Consider the following 21,701-nt stretch of genomic DNA (forward strand, 5'->3'; position numbering starts at 1 on the left):
TATGTGCTTTCTTCTCTTTCCCATTTTTGTTCGCTGAGGTGGAGCTGCGATGAAATATTGTTCTTGGAAATACTTTCCAGCATTTCAGTAATAAAAGTGTAGGCCTACATCTCGGTGCTCGGCAGTGATCAAAAAGGGTTTAAATAGTGGATTTTGAATCTCTTCTTGTAAAATCAGAGATGTGAATTCAGATGGCAATTAAATTACCACATGACCTGTTTGTCAAAAAACAGTAGGTACTAATTTGGCCAGGGATTTTTACACGGGTTGGGTGAGAAAAAACACTGATATTATGGATTCGGACGGCACTAAAATCACAGACTCACCCCTATAAATGTTTAAAATACCATACAACCCCATGAGAAACAATATTAGCGTCCGAATAGGACTTAACTTACAGTAGCCTATGCTTTCACTGGCCTTTAAAAGAGCTTTTTAATTAAATTAATAATATTGTATAATAATATAATTAAAACTCTAACAACAATCAGTGTAATGACAGTTTTATTCTTGGCATGAAAACACTTGAATTAGCCTAATTGAATACTGTCTGGGTGTATTAAAACTTCAGAATTATATTCGTATAGACCTGCAACAGTGATAAGGTAAAGCTAAGAGTGGTCCAGACCAACCTTACGAAAGTGTGACTTACAGAAGATATACTTAGCGTACGAACGTGTCGGGAATCGAGCCATAACGTTAAGAGAGAGGTTAAGGAATAGGTTAAGAACTACTTAGCGATAAGAACACCACAGGCTACCACAGGCTATCGAGTCAGCCGACAGCTCCAGATATTTGGCATGCTAGATATTTTTCTGGCGTCGGCGATGTGTCAGCGATGTGTCAGCGAGCGTTTTTGATGCGTAGTTAAGTATTTCACACTTAAAGATTGGCGAGCACGGATCACCCGCAGATTTGCACGCGATTACAGCCCGACCGGTCGGCGAGCTCGTTAACTTGCAAATCAGGCTTAAATCGGGCTTAAAATCCTGTAGTGTGAACTAGGCTTAACGTGCTCGGCTCGGCTCATAATTCCTCTCACACGCTGCGAGCGCGACCACACGAGCATCACCGATTCCACTCGATTTCTCTCCAGTGAAAAAAAATCAGCGAGCTCGTAAAAACAGCAAAAACACACCCGCCTTAAGAGATCCCAGCAATAAACATTTTACTTAAAGGTGAAGTATGTAGTTTCTGTGACACTAGTGGCACCTAGCAGAATTACAAAAATAAAATAATATTTTCAAACAAGCTTGCAAACGCCACTTTCACGTGTCGTGCCTCCAACTCAAACATAACAAAGACAGCTCTTAGAGGTGTTTGTGAAGCCATGTCTCAACAGGAAAAAGTAGACATTTAATAAAAGGTCCAACATATTAGGAATAGTTTTAGCTGTGTTGCTATGTGTCAAGAGTAAGCAGTTGAGCAGACTTAACACTCTCTCTCTAGAGCAAAAAAAAGCGTTTTTCTTACAATAAACCCATCCAACGTATCTGCACCAGGAACATTATTTGACATGATGCGCCACAACTTGAGTTGTTTGAGTATGGCAAGATGTTTTGACGTTTAATCATTCCTAGGATATGATTATTTTTTAATTTTTTTTTCGACAATTTTACTAGTTAAAATGCTCATTCTTGATATCAGGAATTACATTTCCAATAGTACACCCGTACCCGCGCCTTTTACAAATCAAACAACTGAGTAGGATCAGTCAACAAACACAGTGAGTAATGTCTTGATAAATGCAGGGAGACAAAACACCGCTCTTCCGTTCCGATTACCATAACAAATAGATTCTCCCCACTCAGTGAAACACCCACTGAGAATCCTGTTGAATGTGCCATAGTTATTGGTGATTCAATTACACAGAATGTGAAAATAGAGACACCAGCCACCATAGTCACATGTTTGCTGGGAGCCAGAGCGCCTGACATCAAAGCAAATTTAAAAGTGCTGGCTAATGCTAATCGTAAATTCTCTAAGATTATTATTCACGTAAGCACTAATGATGTTCGACTTCGCCAGTCAGAGATCACCAAAATCAATGTTAAAAAGGTGTGTGCACTCGCAAGTACGATGTCAGGCACAGTAATTTGCTCTGGCCCCCTTCCTGTTCGCAGGAGTGATGAGATACTTAGTAGACTGTGCTCACTCAATGGCTGGCTGTCTGGTGTCCGCAAAATAATATAGAATTCATAGACTATTGGAAAAGTTTTTGGGGCAGATCAGACCTGTTGAAAAGAGATATGAAGAGGTATTCATCCCTCCTGGGATGGTGCTGCTCTTCTCTCTAGTAATATGGCACATAGTCTTAGAGCTCAAACATGAATTGGGGCTTAGGTCAGAAATAGGGCTATCACTTTTGTGAAAAAATCCAGTTAGATTTTTGAGACATAAGTGTTCATTGAATCGACTGTAAAATCGATTTTCCATGTCTAGAGACATTTGCATTTTAAACGCCAAATATAGGCAAATCCACGACCAACTAACAGGCATTAGGACGAACGTAAAGAGGGTGCTTGAGACGCGCACAAGTCAGCAATATTTCTGATGATTTATTGGTGTGAAGTTTTGTGCAGAATGACAAACAGGAGTGCAACATTCTCGAAAAACAATAAGCAGAGTGGACTGCCATAACATCAATGAAAAACATTACTGCAGGTTTCAACATAGCTGTGTTTACGATTAGAAATGTCCGAATCTGTATCTGTATGCATGAGACTGACTGAATACCGGCAGAATTCACATTTTGCAGTAAAAAAAAGACACATTATGCAGAAGTATAATTTGCTGTTATGTGCAAATCATACTATTCCCTATTTTCCTTTTTCGAAACATGTGTTGGTTGGTCCGATCGATTGTGTAATCGATTTTCGAACGTAATGTGACAGCCCTAGTCAGGAAGCAGACAGACTGGCTAAACCGACTGTCTGCTAGCTGTCTCATGTCACCAAGGTCAGATAAATCACATCACATAGAGACTCTTTCACCTAGATATGATTAAATATAGACTGTGTCTGTTCCCCAAATTAGGACATACAAAAAACTCATAAACCCATTTAAGGGTCAAATTTTTATTGATGTTCAACAAATAAAAAAACAGATATAATACGGATGAACAAATGATAAAGCTCGGGTTGCTGAATATTCGATCCCTTACTTCTTATTGTTAATGATTACAGATTATAACCTAGATGTGCTGTGTTTGACAGAAACCTGGCTAAAACGTACTCGGTTACTAACGTAACCTCGGTTCTCTCTAGAGAGGGAACGAGTACTGCGTAATATCTTACGCTATGGGGAACACAGTGTAAAACGCCGTGCGTGTTGAGATCCAACACCAAAGTCCCAAGGGCAGGTGCCCAGGGCTCATACAGTGCAAAATCATCAAGGACTCGCAGAGAGTCCAGGAAGAGAGGCTACAAGCATCATTCCTGTAATAAACAGCATCCTATAAGGAGCAATTATAATGATAGTGTACCATACAGCCAGGGCGAAAACTCGGCCTAGTCTGATGAATATTGTGGGTCTTACACACTGCCCAAAGGGTTGCATGATCTAACAGCGAGCGTTGCTCAGGCAGTTTCAGTAATCTGGGCCGAAAGCATCGGGGCAGACAATACTGATCTATTAGACCGAAAGCAGCCTAGCCTGCAAGGCGGGAACCTCTAGGTTATAAAACCGAATAAATGTAGACGGGGAGGCCCAGCCTGCCGCCATACAGATATCTTGCAAGGCAATTCCACTAGACCAAGCCCAAGATGAGGCCATGCCTCTTGTGGAATGCGCTCTGACACCTAATGGGCACTGCAGGCCCTTAGAAGCGTAAGCCAGCGCTATAGCATCAACTATCCATCTGGATAGGCTCTGTTTCGACACGGCTAGTCCCTTAGAACGTCCGTAGAACGAGACAAAGAGCTGCTCTGTCTGTCTGAAGACAGCCGAGCGAGACACATAAGCCCTTAGCGCCCTGACCGGGCAAAGGAAGCTTGCGTCCTTTTCCTCATTAGAGACCAGCAGGGCCAACAGGGAAATCACCTGAGCCCTAAACGGTGTGTTGAGGGATTTAGGAACGTACCCGTGTCTTGGCTTGAGTATGACTTTCGAGTCATTTGGCCCGAATTCCATACATGACACGCTCACTGAGGGCGCATGCAAGTCCCCTATACGCTTTACTAAAGCGAGAGCCAGAAGAAACACTGTCTTGAGAGACAAATGTTTGATGTCTATAGATTGTATTGGCTCAAACGGGGCGCCTTTCATGGCCTCCAAAACTGTAGAAAGGTCCCACATGGGAACTGATGGAGGTCTGGGTGGATTCAGTCTCTTAGCTCCTCTAAGGAAGCGGATGACCAAATCATTTCTTCCAAGTAACTGGCCAAACGTCGGTTTAGCAAACGCTGCTATGGCCACCACATAGACCTTGAGCGTGGATGGGGTTCCACCCCTATATAGCAGTTCTTGCAGGAAGGAGAGAACCTCCGCCACCCCACAGTCCGGGGGTGATAAGCCACGGGCTGTACACCAGCTAGAAAACACAGACCATTTCGAGGAAGAGAGCTGTCTAGTAGACGGGGCCCTAGCCTGCGTGATTGTGTTTAGCACTCCTTCCAGGAGGCTAGTAGATACCCGTTGATGGTCCATGCATGCAGGGACCAGAGCTCCGGGCAAGGATGCCAGATCGAGCCCCTGGCCTGAGAGAGGAGATCCCTCCTCACCGGTATCGGCCTCGGGGCAGTGTCTGCCAACTGCATCAGAACTGGGAACCAGGACTGTTTTTTTTTTTTTTCCAGAGCGGAGCCACAAGCAGCACTGAGCATCCGTTTTCCCTGATTCGCTCTAGCACCTGAGGCATGAGCGTGACAGGGGGAAAAGCATAGAGCAGACGGCGGGGCCAGACGTGGGCCAGCGCGTCCCTGCTCTTGGACAAAAACTCCAGACAGTGAGCGTTTTCTTGAGACGCAAACAGGTCTACCTCCGCTCTGCCGAATGTCTTCCACAGCAGCTGGACTGTCTGTGGGTGTAGAGACCATTCCCCTTCCGGAACATTGTTTCTGGACAGTCTGTCTGGTCCTATATTTAGAAGGCCTGGCATGTGCGCCGCTCTCAGCGAGCGCAGGGTGTGCTGAGCTCATACCAGGAGGCGTTCCGGTCAACCTGTAAAGGTTTCGGGACCTGATACCTCCCTGGCGATTTATATAAGCCACCACTGACATGTTGTCCGAACGGACCAAGACGTGGTGTCCTCTTATCTGGGGACAAAAACGCGAGCAGCGCTCCCCATCCCGAGGTGGAGGTGTCCGTAGACACCACCTTCACACTCGAGGAAGTCCCCAGGCTTACACCTGATTGGTACCAGTCGGTTGCTTTCCAAGGATTCAGAGGAGGTCCACGCTCGGCTCAGTACTCGCACTTTCAGCCAGAACTGCAGTGGGCGCATGCGAAGCAGACCCAGCTGAAGTACTGACGATGCTGAGGCCATGAGACCCAACGTTCTCTGAAATATTCTGAGCGGGACAATAGCGCCGCAGCGGAAGGATTCCGTCATGCGCTGAATATTCAGTGCGCACTGTGACGATAGCTGCGCTGTCATAGAAAGCGAGTCCAGCTCTGTGCCCAGAAAAGATATTTTCTGACTGGGAGACAGTGAACTCTTCACCCAATTGACTCTGAGACCCAGATTCTCGAGGTGTTCGAGTAAAATGGTCCTGTGCTCTATGAGCTCTGAGTGTGATTGAGCTAGAATCAGCCAATCGTCCAAGTATTTCAACACTCGCATGCCCCGGAGTTTCAGGGGTGCGAGCGCCGGTCCTGTGCTCTATGAGCTCTGAGTGTGATTGAGCTAGAATCAGCCAATCGTCCAAGTATTTCAACACTCGCATGCCCCGGAGTTTCAGGGGTGCGAGCGCCGCGTCCATGCACATCGTAAATGTACGGGGTGCCAGGGACAAGCCGAACGGCAGGACTGTGTACTGACATGCCTAGCTCTCGAAGGCGAATCTCAAAAACCGCCTGCGACGTGACGCTATTTATATTTGGAAATACACATCCTTCAGATCTATTGACATAAACTAGTCCCCTCGGCGAATCTGCGTGCGGATTTTTCTGGTTGTAAGCATTCTGAACTGGTGTTTTGCAAGCGCTTTGCTCAGCTTTCTTAGATCTAGTATGTCTTAGACCCCCGTCTTTTTTTTTTTTTTTTTTTGGTACCAGAAAATATCTGCTGTACAGCCCCCCTTCGCTCTGAGCTTGAGATAAAGGCTCTAGGGCTCCTTTGCTCAACAGTTTTGTTATTTCGGCTCGAAGTAGGTGTACTACTTCTTTCTTTACCGTAGTTTTGACGCGCGCCGCACAACGGCGGGGGCGTCGACTGAACTGTAGCGAATAGCCTCTCTTTACAATGTTTAGCACCCACTCTGAAAAACCCCAGGAAGCACTGCCCATGCATCTGCACGAATGGCTAGGGGTTGAATGAAATGTGAGCTTTGGTCGTGTGGCGACCGAAGAGCTCCGGTGTGCTGTAACATGAACGCTGTGCTTGGGACATTCGAGGCGGGGGGCGCGCTGATCACAGCGGGCAGTCTGCCCGCGCTCGACTCCTCCGCGGCGGACAGCCGAGAGGGGGAGGACGGGGCGAGCCCCGTGGGGCTTGTCATGTCTGTGAGTGAATGTGGGCGCGGGACATCGGGCACATTTAATGCACTGAATACACCGTCTGCCTGGGCAGATTGAATGTGTGCTGGTTTCGTTTTTACAGAAACCGTGAGACATGCAGAATATAGTGTTTGTGGGCACTGGGTCGTGGGCACATTTACTACGTTTAATGCACAATCGACATGGGTCGATTTTATGTGCGGGAGCCCTGTGTGGCGGGCTGTGCTTGTGTGTAGGAATGAGCACTGGGCTGTGGGCATTTTTACTACACTCATAACCTCATCGGCCGTGGCCGGAATACCAGAAAACACACTCTTTATGGGATTTATCTGGGTCGCCGTAGAAACGGCATTTGTGTGCAGGCAAGCGGGCTGTAGTTCAGGCTTGTTTACTGCAAAATACACTGGAACAGTCACATTTCTTGGAACTGAATGAGCGAGAAGTTTTGGTGGAAGTCTGGCCGTAGCGGGACTTGAACACTGTCGCTTTCCTAGGTGGGCTAGGAAGACTTTGAGGCCTCGTTTTTAGAAACGGTGTTTGGGTGCAGGCAAACGGGTTGTACAACGCGCTCGTTGTCTGCAAAATACACATCTGCAGTCGCCTTTTAAGGGGACTGACAGAGCGAAAAGCTTTGACGGCATAATTTTATCTGCCGCCCGACCCGGGATTCGAACACGGGTCTCTGGCATGAAAGCCTAAGATTCCTCCACTGAGCCACAGGGGGAAAATACATAGGCTTTCAGTTAGCACGAGCATATAAGAGAGCATATGTTTGCGTCTGCGTTTGCATTGCAGCCGTGCATGTATTAAACAGGCTTGTGACTGCAAAATTGACATTTCCAGTTGCCTGAACTTCAGAGGGGACTGAGAAAATGTGTGAGAAACAGAGGTTTGTCCGGCCTCGGCGGGACTAAAAATACTCTCTTTCCTCCTCTAGCCGGCGACGCACGCGAATGGGGCGCGAGGGCGGGGTAGCTTTCTTGACGTAAAGAAAACTAGCCCAGTAACCGTCCGCTTCCGACATCCCCTGTGAACGGCGCAGTTTGCGCGGCACAAGCAAAGGGAGAGAGAGTGGGAAGAAAGAGCGTCATCATGTTTTGCTTCGGCGTTCGTTTGCAGGCGTGCGTGTATTATAACAGGCTCGTTACTGCAATATTGACATTTCCAGTCGCCTGAACTTCAGAGGGGACTGAGAAAATGTGTGAGAAAAGGAGGTTAGCCCGGCCTCGGCGGGACTAAAAACACTCTCTTTTCTCCTTTTGCCAGTGAGTGATGCGTGAATGGCAAGGGCGGGGTAGTTTTCTTGTAAGGTAAAGAGAACTAGCCCCGTTTGCTGGCTCTTTTGCAGGCGGCTCGCTAGCAGAGGGCGCGAGATCCACAGAGCTCGCCCAATCCTCACTGCCCGACGCCAGGATAGAGCAGGTATCATCCCCCACAGACGCAGCTTCTTGGTCGATATCCACGACGGAAGCGGCGGCAGACGGCGGCCGCTGTCCATCAGGAAGAGACTCTAGCGAAACGGGTGAAGCAGGCGGGCGCACCAGCAAGCTTTTGCGGGTTGGGGGAAGTTCCGGCACCTGTTGAGCACGTCGCTTTTATGGCGCGGTACCGCGGCAGGCGGAGGTGCAGTCACAGAGAAGGATGCCTGGTGAATCCTCAGAGTCGCCATAAGCAGTCCCGCTGAAGAGCTTTCTCAGACGGCACGGCTTCTTCCTCTCCGGATGCAGCGATGTGTGAGCTTCGCTGAAGAGATGAAAATTCAGATTATACAGCCCGTCGAGCTATATTTATAGGCCCTGGCCACGTCCGTTTTGGCGGGACGTGACTCTGAGGGCGCGAAGCTCACTCATTGGATCTGACATCATGAGGGCCTCTTTCGATAGGCTGGTCCAGTTGCCGCAGAGCAGCCAATAGGCACGCGAGCCGTCTTGCCTATGTCTGCATGCTGCTGCAACGCGGTTTACATTAATACAATATTAAGGATAATTTTTTGGCTTCAATATCTCGTGGAAAAGAGATTTCCCATAGTGTAAGATATTATGCAGTACGAGAGAACCTCTCGTAAGAATACCAGATGATTACATTACTTTAAATGAGTCCACCCCCCAAGATTACTGTTATAAACATGAGCCTCATCTGAAAGGCAAAGTGGGAGGTGTTGCTGTAATTTATAGAATTATCTTCAGAATTACTGAGAAGTATTGTTTTAAATATAATTATTTTGAAGTGTTGGTGCTTAAAGTAACACTATCTAGTGTAAATGATAAATCAAGTTTGAGATTTGTGCTGGCTACTGTCTACAGGCCACCAGGGCACCATACAGACTTTGTCAAAGAATTTGCTGATTTTCTATCAGAGTTAGTACTGACTACAGATAAAGTCCTAATTGTTGGTGATTTTAATATACATGTAGATAAAGAAAAATATGTATTGGGATTGGCATTTAAAGACATTCTGAACTCTTGGAGTTAGACAACACGTGCCAGGACCTACTAATTGTCATAATCATACTCTAGCTCTAATATTATCACATGGAATCAATGTTGATGCTGTTGAAATTCTACAGCAGAGCGATGACATCTCTGGTCTTGTGTATACTTAATTTAGCCAAGGCTGCAAAGTCGACTCCATGTTACAAATATGTTAGACCTATCACTTCTGCCACTAAAGATTGCTTTATTAATAATATTCTAGGGCTGGGCGGTATATCGAGTTTGTACGATATATTTTTTTGAAACGATATGGAATGAGGCCATTTATATCGATACAGTAGTACGATACAAGCACATCTGAAAAATAGCGGAGGATGCAGTGTGAGCTGCTGCAGTGAAAGTACATAGTACAATTTGTCCTGAACATATTATATTATATTATATTATATTATATTATATTATATTATATTATATTATATAATATTATATTATATGATATTATATTATATTATATTATATTAAGGGCTTCAAATAACTGGTAAGATATAGTTAACAAGTTTAAAGCAGCTTGCCCTGCAGATGCTCTGACAGATACTGTTGCTGACTGACAGATACATACTTGCGCTGTTGAATGCATTTGAGATGTGGTGCTTTTCTCCTCAGAGCTTAACTAACATTTCACTAGTATATTATCTATCTGTGAATGTTAGAAAGTCGAAACAAATATGTCCATTTCACTGTCAGGAGAGGACGAGCCTTCAGCAAGGGAATCACCGCTAAAATTCAAGCTTCCGTGAATGAGCGCCACCGCTTGCATGCGTGCCAAACAGATGGAGTACAATAGAATAGTAGTGCAATGATATACATATTGCTAAAATATTTGTTGTTGGAGACAATAAATGTGCTATATGTGAAATTTTAAACCTACAAGTATATTTTTACGAAAGTGACCATTATAATTAGGTAATCAAATGCATGCTAATATAATTAGTTTGTGCTTGTTTTTTTTAATTTTTAGTTTAGCCTTTAGTCAATTTAAAAACAAAAGCATTATTTTTGTTTTTAGCCTGTAATGTTGCAATGTTAAAATGTAATGTGATTTTAACCACCTTTTTGCACATAATATATTGCATAGTCTACATTACATTCACTATATTTGTTTCCATATCTATGAATTTTTTTGCACATAATATATTGCATAGTCTACATTACATTCACTATATGTGTTTCCATATTCTTCAATATCAACATTGTTTGTAGGATATCATTGGGCAGGATGTGAAATATATATATTTTTAAATAATAAATATTTTCTTTATCCAAATAGAAAAATGTAGAACGTACCAAGATATATATCGTATTTAACCAAAAAGTACGAAATACGAGATATGAATTTTTGGCCATATCGCCCAGCCCTATAATATTCCTGATCATTTTCATCTCCTCAGCATCCCAGATAGCTTAGACAGAAACATGTGTCTCTCTCTCTTTTCCAGCACTTTAGACACAGTTGCTCCCTGTACTTAAAGAAGATTAAAGAAAATAGATATTAATGAATTAATGAAAAATAAATCTTCAACCCCAGACGTTTCCAAGCAGCACAGCAGTAATGACTTTATGAACTTCTTTACTTACAAGATTGATAATATCAGGGAGAAAATCATAACTATGCAGCTGTCTACTACAGTATTGCATCAGGAAGTGCATTGTAGTCTCCTTGAGGAAAAACTGGATTCATTCATTGCTATAGGAGAGGAAGAATTTTCTAAACGCGTTAAATCATCTAAATCGACAACATATATGTTAGACCCTATACTGACTAAGCTATTGAAAGAGATGCTTCCAGAGGTCATAGATCCTCTTCTTAATATCATTCATTTATCTTTGTCATTAGGGTACATACCAAAAACTTTTAAGCTGGCTATGATTAAAACGCTTGTTAAAAAAACGCAACTTGATCTCAAGTCAATTACAGGCCGATCTCGAATCTACCTTTTCTGTCAAAGATACTAGAAAAGGCAGTATCCTCACAACTATGTTCCTTTTTAGAAAGAAATGGTATCTGCGAGGATTTTCAGTCAGGATTTAGACCGTACCATAGTACTGAGACAGCTCTCATTAGAGTCACAAATTATTTGCTCTTATCATCCGATCATGGTTGTATCTTGCTATTAGTGTTACTCGATCTTAGTGCTGCATTTGATACTATTGACCACAACATTCTTTTAAACAGACTCGAAAATTATGTTGGCATTAGTGGAATCGCATTAGCATGCTTTAAATCATACTTTTCTTACCGTTATCAGTTTGTAGCAGTAAATGAAGAGATGTCTTATCGATCAAAAGTTCAGTATGGCGTACCACAAGGCTCAGTAGTAGGACCATTGCTGTTCACTCTGTAAATGCTACCCATGGGAGATTTCCAGTTCACCAATTCACAAAATTAACAGAATGCATAGCTGATTTAAAAAAATGATGACTAGTAATTTCCTACTACTTAATTCTGAAAAAACTGAGATTCTAATTATTGGACAAAAAACTTCCTCACGTAATAACCTAGAATACTGTCTAACACTTGATGGCTGCTCTGTCAAGTCTTCGTCGTCGGTTAGGAACCTGGGTGTGCTCTTTGATACCAATCTTTCATTTGAAAGTCATGTATCTCGTATCTGTAAAACCGCGTTTTTCCATCTTAAAAATATATCTAAATTACATCATATGCTCTCATTGACAAATGGGGAACAATTAGTTCATGCGTTCATGACATCAAGGCTAGATTATTGTAATGCTATTGTGGGTGGTTGCCCTGCTCGCTTAATAAACAAACTACAGCTGGTCCAAAACGCAGCACCTAGAGTTCTTTCCAGAACCAGGAAGTATGACCATATTACCCCCGTTCTGTAAACACTGCATTGGCTCCCTTAGCCTGGCAAGCCAGACCTACATCAAGATGTTAGGTCTGGCAACTCACCATAGACACAGCTCAATCCGAGGGGCGGGATAAACGGCTGTCTTTCAAATTCCCTCTGCACGCAATAGGACAGTGCTTCCACCAACCAGAGCGTTTCCCAATAGTGGAGCTAGTTGATAGATTCAACTTTTGCCATATCTGGCCGGCAAAACTATGAACACATCTTCCTTTTTTTAAGGATGACTTAAGTGCCGTTCTTTGCTCTTTTCTCAAAGAAAAACTTAACTCAAAGTCCTCCAGAGTCGCGGCCAAAGCCGATTCGAAAGACTGTTCGCCAGCAGCAGCAGCAGCCATTCTTTGTTTTCAAGTAGCAGGGAACCGTCGCAATTCTGTCGTTATTATGTTAAGCTCGCCTCGCCTACTCTATACACGACGTGATTGGCCTGACCCAATTTAGGTTTTTGCAGCTCGAAAGTCAATGGAGAGTTGCTAGACTACCCTGGCTGCAAAATACATTTTGCTGCCGCTAGGGTGCGTCTAGATTTCTAGGCTATGGCTCCCTATTAAACATCGTAAAATTTTTTAAAATATTGCTGACTACTTACAAAGCACTAAATGGTTTAGCTCCCCAGTACTTGAGTGAGCTCTTAACGCATTATAGTCTTTCACGTCTATTGCGATCTCAAAATTCCGGCCAGTTGATAATACCTAGAATATCAAAATCGACTGCTGGTGGTAAATCCTTTTTCAATTAAGCACCAAAACTTTGAAACAGTCTTCCTAACATTGTTCAGAAAGTTCAGACTCTGTCAGTTCAAATCTAGACTAAAAACACATCTCTTTGACCTAGCATACACATAACACATTATAGACTTCTACAATTCAATGTTAGGCTGCATAGATTAGGTCAGCCGGAACTGGGAACACTTCCCATAAATCCTGATGTACTCATTGCATCATAAGAAGGATGGCGTCTATGCTAATATTAGTCTCTCTGTTTATCCCGAGGTTTACCGCAGTCCGCCGGATCCAGGCCGTATCCAGATCTGATGAAGGACCTGCGCCTGGACGCGACGACAACGAAGTTCTGAAGTGTCAACTAGTCTCTCCCCTGTGAAGGCCTCCTTCCCTATCCCTTTACCTCTGTACAGATACAACGTTGTCAGGATAATTCCAGTTCACGTGGCAATGCGGAAGTGATACAAAATTCAAAATTATAAATTTTAAGGCCAGAAAAGTAGTTTGTTGAGGGTTGGTTTGTAGGGAAGGACTACACTCCTGCGCACATATATTCAAACGCGCATACTTATAGACTGAACTCGTAATATGCATGTGCACGCCATCAGCGTTCTCACTGGTTTGTGTTTTTAAAGTTTGCATAGAGAGAACTTAAAGAGTATAATTTGAGTATAATTTTTTTTTAAATATTGTAGTGTTTGTAAACATAATGAAAATATTATTAGACCTTTTTAAATGCTCTTACTTATATTTCACATAGACCAATAGCTCTGCATAGTTATATATTTGTTGATATTTTTAAGAATACATTTTAAAACTTTTTTGTTCATGATAGCTGTTAGTAGTCTCTAATGATAAGATTTTTGTGAGTTTGTTGTCATATTTTTTAAAATACATCAAGTTGCCCCTAACTTTGTTTTTTGTTTTTCCATCTCTGCTCATATTTAATATTCATTTGTTGGTATATTGAGAGTGTTGTAGGCCTGTGTTAACTCCCCTCTTCCCACCCTCTACACTCCCACTTTTCCACTGCTTTACACACCCATTTCATGAGTCTTTTTCAAATCTGAGATTTGAACAACCAGAGCTAAAACAGGGGGGTTTCATGACCCTTTAAAAAGTATCTGACCGTTTTGATGTGGGTAAAGGACATGGTGGTGGGATGATGAAGGAAAAGCTCTGTATCTGTGGAATCTTCTCCGCCATTGGACACCTCCACTGAGAGAGTTACTGGGTAACCTACAGCGCTCACTACAATATCACTGGAACACAGATTAAAAGATACAGTGCCATCAAATCCTTATAATATATAATTAATAGTTAGTTATTCATGAATGCTCTGTCAACTTTGCAGCTGTCTTGATGGTTAGACATGCATATGTACCAGATTGAAACAGAACTAAAAAACCCTCACAGATTATTATTTCAAGTCATTTTAAGTTTGATTTGGGTGTGACATAATGCAGTGATATCTATATATGTGTGAGAAGTTAACTTTTTTATTCATTGAGCTACTTTTTTTAATCCAACTGATTTGTGGAAATGGAACACACAAATATGAGAGGAATTATTTATCAAATTAACAGCACATTAGGCCAATCATAGCACAATAAAGACATTGCCTCTTCTCACATTACTTTTTCCAATTAATTACCAATTACCCCACACCAAACCCATGGCACACATTAAGGGGCTCTATTAAAACTCAACGAGCACAAGGGAGGCAAGAAAGCTTCTGCCTCTCACTGATACTGATACTGCTGGTACTATATAAATTACTATAGTACTATTTGTGATTTATACATTGTTTAATCTCATATTTTGTAAGAGGCACTGCCACCCAAACTCGGATAAAACACCCATGTTTTCTACAGTATGTAAAGATTTGATGCCTGACTTCACTAGCATGTAAAATTCCAGATTGCCAGATTCACAGAATGTGAATACTGTATATTTACTTTAACATTTTTTTGTGTGCAAAGTTTATATGAACAAAACTGGCCATCATATCATATTGCTCTCTTGGAGGCATCTATAACAAAAATTAAATGTACACTAACCTCATAAATGATAGAGACACATTTAAATCTGAAATACACACATGATCTTCCCCGCACACTTTCTCCAAAACCACCTGGAAAACACAAACATATATTAACTAATAGGGTATCATGTAACATCCCAGCAGAACATTCCTCTTAGTAACCACCAGAGGGCGACCTCTCCACAACAATAAACTTTGTGCTTGGTTCCTGTCACATGCCACCTGCTCTCTATTTAAGGGCCTCTCTTCCTGTCATTCCTTGCAAAGAACTGTATTGTTTGCTTTGTCTACAATTCTAAATGTTTCTTCTATGGTCGTTGTCTCACCTGTTTTGGGATTATCTGCTTTGTTATCTGGTTGTGTTTTTGGATTTCAGTGTACTGATTGGACTGCTTTACTGTGCATGACCTCTGACTGTCAGACCTGGCAACTGTCGTTGTTTCCTTTCAGTCGGGTGTGTTCGACGTAGTCGACTGATTGGGATCACGCAAAGGAGCCTGTTATCTACGAGTATTGTAAAAATGAGCCAATGGACTTTGGCGTGTGTGAATCGCATCACACGCCCCCCCCCCCCCCCCCCCGCAGCGTGGGTATAATTACGGAAGTGGATGCACACACCAGTTGTCTTTCACTTTGGAGCCGATCGGTCTCGATGTCTCTGAAGAGTACTGTTGTTTACAAGGTGCGTGAAGGTGGAGTCCCCATTACCACAGCCGCTATGGCGCCGTGTGGGATGGGTGATCAAAGGATCATAGAGAGGTTTCCCCGCCCGGTAACCAAACCCTGTGGGCCCCTCACTCCTCTATCACATCGCAGCAGGTGGAGCACCCCGTTGAACGCGTTGGTCCCTCTGTAATGGACCGACCAGCTGTTTATTCGGGGAGAGCTTACCAGGTCATGGACGGCACCTTTCTCTGCCAGAAACTGCCTGAATAGTCCCCCCCCCCTCGTAAAGCGAAGCCAGCGGCACCTACATTTTCAGAGAAAGAGCAATTTCCTCTGTTCCTGAGTCCATAGAGGTTTAGACTGTTGGTGTGTGACCCTGTGCAGCCTTGCAACCTTCAGCTACCTCTTGCTTTGCAAGCCAACAGTTGGATGCGGTTCGAGGACCCGGTTTCGCCTTCTCACGCACTCTCTGAGGTCATCTAGAGACAGGTAAGAGTCGCACTACACACTCAGACCCTGTCTTGGGCCGCCTTCGGGCCTTCCGAGCTGGGTATCTGTCTCTAACCTGCTGCCTCACTCTGAGTACGTCTCTGATACCTTGGGCCCCCTGTGTTGGTCCATTGTAGCACTGAAAGGTGCTCCCGACTGACTCAGCCGGTTCTTGTATCATCAGACTCGGCTAGACGATTCAGTTCGTCCGGCACCCGCCCATGTGCAGCGCTGTTTGTTCAACATCTGTGTTGTGAATTGTGCTGCCGTGTGTGCGGTCATCGCTTCCTACTGGTGAAGGTTGTGATCGAGCCGTTCCTCCAGCTGATATGAAGATGAGTGAGGCCTGTTCTTCATTGTACTCAAACTATAGTGAGTTAGACCATCAGGGATCTGTGTGCTTGATTCGGGCCCTTTTTCAAGCCTCCGTTCAAGTACTACACAGCACGCAATACTAACGCTCATCCCTATGAATGCTCTCCAGCGTGGGACCTGAAGGACGCGTACTTCAGATGTCCACTCCTCCGTAAACACGGGTCATCCTGTGCCTCGCGTTGAGGGGTCAAAGTCTCAGTACAAGTCCCTCCCTTCGAGTGCTACATAGCCAGTTGAACTGGAGAAATGCAGGCTCTGTTGTGGTGGTTCAGCTATCTACCTCTGAAAGAGCTTAGATACTATTACTTCTGCGAGAGCTCCCTCTTAAAAGAATGAGGCTTGCTTATGATCTGAAGTAGTACCTGTTAGGTTAGAACACCTAACTTGTGTTAGGTGGGGTTCATATTTTGTGATCCCTACGGTGATCCCATATGTGTATTCTTCCATGGTTTGACTCCCTGTGGCGAGCCTGTGTCTTCCCTTGTCAGAGCCTGCTCTGCCATCACTGACCAGTTGCATCTCCCCCCCTGTTATTGGCTTGAGCCACCTCAGTGACATGCCATATGTTGTACTGCCCGCTAAGTTGCTCAGTCCATATGTGTTTCTCCACGTTACCTCCTTCGGGCAGGATGTGGCTTCCGTAGTGTAGACCTTCCAACGAAGGGATCCCAATCAGTCGACACGTCAACTATATCGAACGTGCCCGACAGAAAGGGAACGTCTCGGTTACGTATGTAACCCTCATTCCCCCACGTAGTCGCCTAGCCACTATTGCTGTACCACCGCTGACTGAGTTCTGTTCGGCTCCTCAGTGAAAAACAACTGGTGCATGCATCCACTTCCATATTTATACCCGCGCTGCGGGGCGGGGCGTGTGATACAATTCACGCATGCCGATGTCCATTGGCTTGTTTTTACAATACTCGAAGATGACAGGCTCCCAATCCCAATCAGTCAACACGTCAACTACGTCTCAGTTCCCTCCTTCAGGGAACAGGTTACATACGTAACCGAGACGTTATGTACCCTAATAATCTCTGCAAATGGATCACACTGCTTCCCCAGAGTCTATGTTACAACACAGTATACTGTTATTTAAAAGTAACATGACATCAAAAATGTACCGCAGTTCAATATACTACATGTATGTATATCCTACAGACCATCTCTGTGAACGTGGGCCAGCAGTCAGGGCTCAGCACTGGTTTTAGGCCTCCTGTTCCTGGAATAACTTCTGTTGTTACATTCATCTTTCCAGAGAGCAAGACTTCACGGTAGTCTGAAATACACTCCTGTACGGAACACATAACATATACAAAGAGAGGAAATATATGTGCAATATAAAATATAATATTTAAAAAAAAAATAAACACACACACATTATAAAAAGCCCATACTAATGTCATCGAAATTATTTGATTACTCTTCATTTTGATTGTCGAATTTAGACATTCTACTAACTATAGGTAACTTTGCAACTACTTGTCAACTAACTCTCATTAATTTGCAACTACATGTCCACTATCTCTTATTAGAGTAATAGTAGACTGTTAGGTTAGAGTTAGTAAAATAAGTTGGCATGTACTTGCAAAGTTACTTATAGTTAGTAGAATATCTAAAGTGGACTACTGAAATAAATTGTTACCATGATTTTTAAAAAAAAAAAAACTTTTTTTGCAAGTCTTTTGATGCAAGATTGTATCACATTCAGTGTCTCGGTTACTATTGTAACATCCATTCCCTGATGGAGGGAACGGGACATGGTGTCGATGTCTGACACTAGGGGTCACACTTGGGAGCCCCAAATGCCTCTGATACTTGAGAATTGGCGAGTGGAATTTGCATGACACTCTCTGGGACATACGGGTATAAAAGGGAGATGGCGTGCATAACTCATTAAGGTTTGTGCTGAGGAGCCGAGTCAGTGTCCCGGCCAGTTCAGCGTTGTGGGAGGAGGGAAACTATTTCTTATTCCTCCATCTGGGAACAGAGGTTACAATAGTAACAGAGATGTTCCCTATTTGTCAGTTACTTCGACGCAATGCGCAAAACAAGGACCCGGTAGAAACACTCCCGTTGCCCTCATATCGCCCTCAGCACTAGCTGCCATAGCCTTGTGCATCAGGACGAGCAACTGAACTTACCAGAAAAGAGTTGTGATCGCAATGCTGCTATGGTCATGTTCTCAGTGAGGACATGAGCCATCCACAAACGCTGTCCCAGCGTGGGTGAGACCCAAATACTTGAGATATTGATTGTGACCATCCGAGGTTGAAAGATATCAACCGCATCCAGAAACACACAGGCGGAAAGGGACCTTTAAAAAGACGCTCTCCATCTGTGCTTGCTCTTTTAGAGGAAAGTGCTCTCTTATGTTTCTAAAGCGCCCAGGGGAACTCTCTCTATGAGCTTGCATAGAGATGACTCTCGCTCTGCTCTGAAGAACAAATCTGAATGACTGATGCACGCATTCTCCCTTTTATATGTTGTCGGGATAATTCCGGTTTGCGTGGCTACATGGAAGCAATAAAAATTCTGTATTATAAATTTTAAGGCCAGAAAAGTAGTTTGTTGAGGGTTGGTTTGTAGGGAAGGACTACCTGTGCACATATATTCACGCCTGCGCACATATATTCAAACACACATACCTATAGACTGAACTCTCAATATGCATGTGCACGCCATCGTTTTTGAAGTTTGCGCAGAAAGAACTTAAGAGTTTTCTGTTAAAATGCTGTTGCGTTAGCGGCCCCTAAGTTAATAACTAATGATCGTTGTGACGGAAGTGAATCAATCAAAACTAACTTTAGCTGGACAATAACTTTATTCTAGAGCTGCTATAAAGCCAAAACAATCTCTGTTACTTTAATTTCCTATTATCAATTTAAAGCTCTTTGGAACAATCTACATTGTTAAAAGCGCTATATAAATGAAGATGACTTGACTATACCCATATGTCCGGGGGAGTGGCATGCAAACTCCACTCACCAATTCTCATTTGCCTTTTATCAAAGTATCAGAGGTGTTTGGGGCTTCCAAGTGTGGCCCCTAGTATCAGACTCCATGTTGAAGTGACTGACAGATGAAAACATGAGGGAAACATATTTTATGTCTGTTTCACACTAACCGGGATGCTGATGGAGAGAGTAGTGCAGACAGGGGTAATGCTGCTCAAGTTGTTGTTGGGGGTCCAGAGAAATGAGGCTGATCTAGAACTAAATAACAGCCGAGGGGCTCTGGCCCTAGGGTCCAACTCCAGAGTCACTGATACCATAGCAACAAGAGGACCTGAACCAATGGTATGCAAGAATCATTCATGTCAAACTGATTCTTCGTTAGTTTAATATTATATCTCTTTATCTGACTACCTTACCTTGTACATCACCATTGACAATCTCTTTTACGGTGATACAGATTGTAACTGTGGCAACAGGGGTGTTGAGACCGAGGGGGGCGGAGCAATGAAAGAATTTCTGATGGATGATTGGTGGGTCAACAGTGACATTTACGGGCAAACACATGACAGGCTGAGTCCTGTTAAAATGGGATACAAAATGAATGGGACTTTTGACAACATAATAACTGGACAATTGACCACTAACGTAACATACAGTGAATTCATAACATATTTGACTTTCATTAATTTTGGCAGCCATATGCTAAAATGCTTTATTTATTTATTTATTTACTTACTTTTTTTTTTTTTTTTTTTTTTTTTTCAAATCTACAGTCTATACTCCATACCCCATAATGACAAAAAAACAGATTTGTGATAACTTGGCAAATTTATTAAAAAGAAAACAAACTGAATTAACCGATGGACCTAAATATTAAGACCCTTCACTCAGTACATAGCTGAAACCACACTGGTTGTGATTACAGCGTCTTTTTTGGGTATGATGCAGCAGCCTTTGCACACCTGGATTTGGGATTTTTCTGCTATACTTCTTTGCAGATCCTCTCAAGCTCTTTTAGGTCTCTCTTGAGGTATTTGATCATGTTTAAATTCAGGGTCTGGCTGGGCCACTCAAAGGCATCCTCAGATATGTCATGAATCAACTGTTGTCTTGGCTGTGTGTTTAGGGGCATTGTCCTGTTGGGAAGTCCAGCCTAGTCTGAGGTCTTGCACACTTTAAACCTGGTTTTCATTAAGGATGTCTCTGTATTTTGCAGATTTCCTTCCACCCTGACCAGCTGCCCAGATGAAAAACTCCCCCACCGCTTGTTACTACCACCACCACCCCTTCACCTTTGGGATGTTATTGTGCAGATGGTAAGAGATGTCTGGTTTCCTTCAGACATGATGCTTGGAACTGAGGTTCATCAGACCAGAGAATCTTTTTTTCTCACAGTCTTTTTTAAAGGAAAATGCTCCCATATATGTGCCTTGACACAATCCTGTCTCTGAGCTCTGCAGGCAGACCTCATGCCTTTGTTTTGCTCTGATATGCTTTTTCACCTGTTAGACCTTATCTGGACAGGCATGTGCCTTTCCAAATATCCAAATGTCAAATAAATGGACTCCACTCAAAGTGCAAAAACACCTCAAAGAAGAATCTGAGAAATGGAATGCACCTGAGACAAATTTTCAGCATCAAAGGATATAAATGCTCAGGTAATTGTGACATTTCAGTTTTTTCTCTAAAAACAATGCATCATGTGATTCAGTTACAACAAAACAAAAGAAACAATAAGGACTTACCCATCTTTTTCGCCTTGCATTCCATTAAGAAATCAGACGGCTCAGTACCGACTCATATTCTGCAAAAATATTTTAGGGAATTGGAATGTGTGCAAAGGATTGTTAGTGACTGGAGGATGCAAAGTATTCACTTGGATGTGTTCTTCAAAATGTGCAATGTTAGGACACAGCACATAAGTGTGATAACACCATATGAATACTCTGCAAGAGTAACATAGTGAATAGGCAATTACATTTGATAGTTCCTACGAGCTTGAAACACTGCACTATGTTACTTACGCAAGTCATAACCTAGAACGTCATACCTGATTATGAACTTTAAACTTAAAGGGGAGAATTTACAACAGCCGCTCCCACATTTGAGGAGAAAATGGGTAATCAAGGGAATCCTGTAAATGTCTTCAGTATTACCTTCTAAAGCAGGAAACTTTATCAGGCGGGCAACTGGTCTGATGTAAGTTTAACCACCAACAGACATTTGAATATAAGCCCCAAGCTCTTTTCATTTTGTCATCCTATTTTGACCAGGTATGGGTTGGAGCAGTCAACACCTGTTGTGTAAAAAGTTGGACAGAGCACTCAAAGGTGTTCTGGTAGCAAATCTTCCATTTGCTGGACTTTTGACTGAGCCTTCCATCGCTGACAGAACAGACAGATGATGGTGTAGAATCCAGTACTGTCCCCATA

The 21,701-nt window shown here is 43.2% G+C and overlaps 1 protein-coding gene across 6 annotated transcripts in view; it reads right to left on the reverse strand.

Moving 5' to 3' along the window:
• LOC308691628 (integrin alpha-X-like) overlaps positions 1–21,701 on the reverse strand; it is a 334,173-nt gene that overhangs the window by 65,239 nt on the left and 247,233 nt on the right. For all 6 annotated transcript variants that reach the window (XM_081367037.1, XM_081367038.1, XM_081367036.1 and 3 more), the window contains 5 exons: positions 19,686–19,846; positions 19,440–19,600; positions 17,476–17,604; positions 14,799–14,872; positions 13,868–14,000 (listed from right to left, as the gene is read on the reverse strand). In XM_081367037.1, coding sequence (XP_081223163.1) covers positions 13,868–14,000; positions 14,799–14,872; positions 17,476–17,604; positions 19,440–19,600; positions 19,686–19,846 — 658 coding nt within the window. The remainder of the gene's footprint in view (positions 1–13,867; positions 14,001–14,798; positions 14,873–17,475; positions 17,605–19,439; positions 19,601–19,685; positions 19,847–21,701) is intronic.

The sequence above is a fragment of the Scardinius erythrophthalmus genome (genome assembly GCF_964197995.2).
Source record: "Scardinius erythrophthalmus genome assembly, chromosome: 5".
Classification (NCBI taxonomy): domain Eukaryota; kingdom Metazoa; phylum Chordata; class Actinopteri; order Cypriniformes; family Leuciscidae; genus Scardinius; species Scardinius erythrophthalmus.